This window comes from Trichechus manatus, unplaced genomic scaffold, assembly GCF_000243295.1.
Source record: "Trichechus manatus latirostris isolate Lorelei unplaced genomic scaffold, TriManLat1.0 scaffold00200, whole genome shotgun sequence".
In the NCBI taxonomy this organism is placed as follows: Eukaryota; Metazoa; Chordata; class Mammalia; order Sirenia; family Trichechidae; genus Trichechus; species Trichechus manatus.
In genome coordinates, this window is record NW_004444136.1 from 1,956,538 (window position 1) to 1,961,361 (window position 4,824).

General features: G+C 48.1%; 1 protein-coding gene across 1 annotated transcript; it reads left to right on the plus strand.

Moving 5' to 3' along the window:
* The first annotated feature begins 956 nt into the window (after window positions 1–956).
* Window positions 957–3,858, plus strand: FAM170B (family with sequence similarity 170 member B). Its single transcript, XM_004387952.2, has 2 exons — window positions 957–1,092; window positions 3,110–3,858. Exons 1-2 carry the CDS (start codon window positions 972–974, stop codon window positions 3,856–3,858), a joined length of 870 nt encoding a protein of 289 aa, XP_004388009.1. The 5' UTR covers window positions 957–971.
* The last annotated feature ends 966 nt before the right edge of the window (window positions 3,859–4,824 follow it).

Below are 4,824 nucleotides of genomic sequence, written 5' to 3' on the forward strand. Positions count from 1 at the left end.
AGCTTCTGGTGGCTCCTGAAGTCCTTGGCTTGTGACAGCCTCACTTCAATCTCTGCCTCTGTCTTCACATGACCATCTTCCCTGTGTCTGTGTGTCCTCTCCTTTTCTGATAAGGACAGTAGTTACTGGATTTAAGGCCCATCCCAAGTCCAGTATGATATCTCGAGATCCGTGACCTAACTGGATCTGCAAAGACCTTACTTCCAAACAAGGTCACATTCACAGGTACCAGGGTTTAGGACTTAGACATATCTTTTTGGGGGACTCTAGTCAACACACAATGCCCACTATTTCCACAGTGGAAAGCAGGTTCATTTTTATGTTGATTTATGACTATATATGTGTGTGTGGTTAAGTGAATCTGTGTGTTAGTTTGTGTGTATGTGTGTGTCTGTGTGAGTATGAGGGTGTATGTTTATGTATGTAACTGTGCATGTGTGTGTGTATGTGTGTCCGTGTGTTTTTAAATGGGTGTTTATGGTAAGAATCTTTGTGCATGATTATGTGTGTGCGTGTGTTTATGTGTATGTGTGTCTGAGTGATTACATATGTGTGTATATATGTGTGTCCGTGGGAGTATATGTATCGATAAGAGTCTCTGTGGGTATAAATGTCTACGTGTGAGTTTATGTGTTTGTATGTGTGCATGTATATAAGTGCTTGACTGGACGTCTGAATGTTTTGTGTTTGTGCATGTCCCTTATCATACACAAGGCGGATGAGATCATGGTGGGAAGCCTCTGCTGGCATCCTGGCCGGGTATCTCTGTCCTTGCCACAGGTCACAGAACCAGTCCGTGTCACTGATGAGGTCACAGAATGATGCCAGGATCCTAGTAACCATGAAGAGCCCAGCGGCCACTCAGCCTACAGCCAGCTGGAGGGCTTCAGCACAGGCTTCAGCACAGCCCAAGCAAACTCTCACCAAACAGCTGGAGCACTACTGAGACTCCTGGGTGCTGGTTTCAAATCATGAAAAGCCACTTCATGGACCACACAGACCACACAGGACAGCAGTCACCACCAGATGGGGCCACTCTCAGCTTGGTCAGCCCTGAGTCTACCGTTGAAAGTGTGGAGGTGTGTCGGCCAGGTGGGTCCAAGGGAAGGAATGTAGGGTGCAGTGAGGAATGATGACCTGGTTGGGGAGCTGTCAGGGGGCCCCTGAGGCTGCTACTGAAGTGTCGTGTTAGCCATAAAAACAGATGGTAGGGCAAAGCAAATTAGCTATGGGATGCTTATTATGATCTCAGTTGTTGTTATGAGTATATAAGGTGATTTCAGAAGATATGTGGATGAAAATGTGAAATATTAATAATTACATATCTAGATTATGCATGTATTAGAAAAAAACCAGAATTAACATACCAATTCTGTGATTTTAGCAGTGATATAAAAATTCCTTTAAAATAAATTTATTAAAGTTAAACTAGTACATCAATGTGAAGATTGGTAGTAAGGAACCTTGAGGCAGCTCTTAAGAGTAACACAGGCTCTTGAGACCAAGGGTCAGGCACCAGCTCTGGCTTCACAAGGTACTTAAACTTGCTGTGCCTCAGCCTCCTAACCTGTTAAATGGGAATACAAATAATACAATATCTTAGGGTTGTTTTGAAGATTGAGTTAAAACATGGTGACTGGGGCACAATGATGCTCAAGGATATGGTGATCCCAGGGAGAGATATGGAGACACGTCACAAATGGTGCCGGAGTAGCACCCTTCCCATGAATTGCTTGTTTTTAATTGGCTTTGTGGAGTTATAATTTACATACAAAAACATCACCAATTTTAACAGTACATTTTGATGACTTTTGAAAGATGTATACCTTCATATAACCATCACAATTATTTGTAAGAACATTTTTGTCACTCCCCCCAACTTCCCTTTTGCCCCTTTGCAGTCAATTCCCTCCCTGCCCCTAGTTCTAGACATCATTGATCTGTTTTCTATCCCTATAGTTTCACCTTTCCTAGAATGTCATATAAATGAGACTATACAGGTAGTCCCCGACTTAAATGGAGTTCTGTTCCTGACAATTCCATTGTAAATTGGTTCCGACGTAAGTCGAATACCTCTTTTTTTTGTTTCATTTTATTGTCTTTTATTCTTTATAAATTCGGTCTTTGTCTTTGGGGGTTGAAAACATCACATACAAACTTACAGATATATTTTAACATTGTATGTAGTATGTATTACCAATGACAAGATGTTCCAAAAAAAAAAAACTGGTCAGTTGTGTGGTTTGCGGTAACATGTAACATGAATACATCGTAAGTCATGGACTACCTGTAGTATGAAGTATTTAAAATCTGGCTTCTTTCATTTAGCACAATGCATTTGAGATTCTGCCATATTGTAGCATGCATCAGTAGTTCAATCCTTTTTACTGATGAACAGCATTGCCTTGTATGTATGTGTGACGGTATGTTTATCTATCCACCAGTTAAGGAGCCCTGGTGGTGCAGTGGGTAAGTGCTTGGTTGCTAACTGAAAGGTCGGTGGTTTGAATTCACCAGCAGCTCCAAGGGAGAAAGATGTGGCAATCTGCTCCCGTAAAGATTACAGCCTTGGAAACCCTATGGGGTTTTCTACTCTGTCCTATAGGGTCGCATTGAGTCGGAATCGACTTGACAGCAACAGGTTTGGTTCGGTTTAGCTACCAGTTGATGGCCTTCTGGGATGTTTTCAATTTTCTGGTGATTTTTACCAGTTGCTGTTGAGTTGGTGACCCCATGTGTGTCCATAGGGTTTTCAATGTCTGATTTTTCAGAAGCGGATCTCCAGGCCTTTTCTCAGAGGTGCCTCTGGGTGGAGTCAAACCTCCAACCTTTCAGTTAGCAGCCAAGCACTTTCACTGTTTGCACCACCTGGGGACTCCTTTTAGTGGTTCCACTGATTCACTGCTTGATCCCTATAATCACCCTATGAGGCAGGCACCATTACTATTCCCATTTTATAAAGGACAGGGTCAGGGAGTAGTGTTACCTGCCCAGAGGCTCCCAGAGCCTACACCCTTTTGGGGTCCTTGGCTTCTAACGAAGAAAGGAAAGGTAGGCGGTAGTATTTGTTCCCTTAGGGACACTGATAAAAATGTCCTTCACTTCTCAGGGACCATGAAGAGGGAGGAGTCCCCTCCTGGGCCGGGGCCGGCTGTTCCCCACGACAGGGACCTGTACTTCTCCTCCAGGGATCTGGGGGCGCTGAGCTGGAGCAGCTCCCCTTCGTCCCAGTCATCTTCCGAGTACCAGTCTTACTCTCAGTACCAGTCCTGCTACTCGTGCATGTACGACCCGGAGGACGGGGCCCAGCAGAGCGTGTGCGCCTTCTACACCCGCGTGCAGACCGTCCGGGGCGTGGCTGTGGCCTGGGAGACCGAGGCCGGCTTCCAGCCGGTCAGCAGGAAGCCCCGCATTCATGAAGCCGAATTCATCAAGAGGCAGAGGAGGAAAGGATCATCCTTCGAGATGGCTTCCAACACCGACCTGCGTTGGGACTTGGAAGCCACCAAGAACTACTGCCCGGAGCCGGATGAGTCCGAGCTGCTGGGGCCGCTGGACTGCTGCCTCCAGGAGCTGCGGGACCCGCCAGACTGGCTGGTTACCACGAACTATGGTCTGCGCTGCGTTGCCTGTTGCCGGGTCTTCCCCACCCTGGAGGCGCTGCTGGAGCATGCCCAGTACGGCATCAAGGAGGGCTTCAGCTGCCAGATTTTTTTTGAGGAGATGCTGGAGAGAAGGCGGGCCCGGGAACAAGGTCATGACCAGCAGGTGGAGGAGGAGGAACAGGACCTCGAGGACAGCAGTGAATGTTCTAAGGCCCACGGCAAGGTGCCTCAGTCACAGCGGAAGGAGCAGTGAGCTGGACGTGATGTGCCCAACCCTGCCCTCACCTCCAGCACCTCGGTCCTCCTTCCCCCGCAGAGGACCAGAGCCACCAGGGCAGGGAGAGAGGCCCGCAGGCCGTGGGGGAAGGCTGCGAGTGGGTGCACAGAAGCAGCACCGTTAGAAAAGAGGGGGAAGGAACCCTTCCACAGGGCACACGGTCTCAACCAAAGTCTATTCCAAAACCTGAATCCAAAGAAGAGGGCTTTGAGCTCCCCAGTGGTGATCGGCATATCCAGAATCCAGAAGTGGGAGGCCTCACAGGTGTTTATTTTTGCTAGGGATCGAGAGAGTCCACATTTGCAGGATAAGTAGCAGGACTGGAAGGAGAGCTGATCACACTGGATGCTTCCGCCCTATTGTATCCATTATTAGGAATCCTTCCTAATGCTCTAGTTCTATGTCATGTTAGTGGGATTAAACTTGAAGATCTCAGTTTAAGGCAGTGGCTGACTGAATCAACAGTGCTTTGAAGTTGCACCCATATGATATTGCTGTTTCTGTAGGTCACAAAAGCATGACACCTGGGGACAGGCAGCTTCCCAGAGTGGAGATGGAGGCTGGGTAAGTCCTTCTGACCCATGAGTTCGCATATGTCAGCTAAGGTTTAAAATGTTGTTACAAAATTCATCTTTATCTTCCTACCTCCCTGCAGCTCAAGGAGGCTGCACCACTCAATAAAAGACATAGAGGTCCACTGCGTGTCAGACACACTGCACTCGATGGGGGTCTACCACGTGTCAGACACAGTGCACTCGGTGGGGCTCTGCCCCGCGTCAGACACACTGCACTCGGGGGTCCTCCACGTGTCAGACACACGGCACTAGGTGGAGGTCCACCGCATGTCAGACACATTGCACTCGGTGGGGGTCTACCACGTGTCAGACACAGTGCACTCGGTGGGGGTCTACCACGTGTCAGACACAGTGCACTCGGTGGGGC

Bases quoted from the DNA above. Each gene is read 5' to 3' on its own strand.
- FAM170B (XM_004387952.2), top strand. From the start codon at position 972: ATGAAAAGCCACTTCATGGACCACACAGACCACACAGGACAGCAGTCA. The intron at 1,093-3,109 runs GTGGGTCCAAGG...TTCACTTCTCAG, and splicing joins TGTGGAGGTGTGTCGGCCAG to GGACCATGAAGAGGGAGGAG.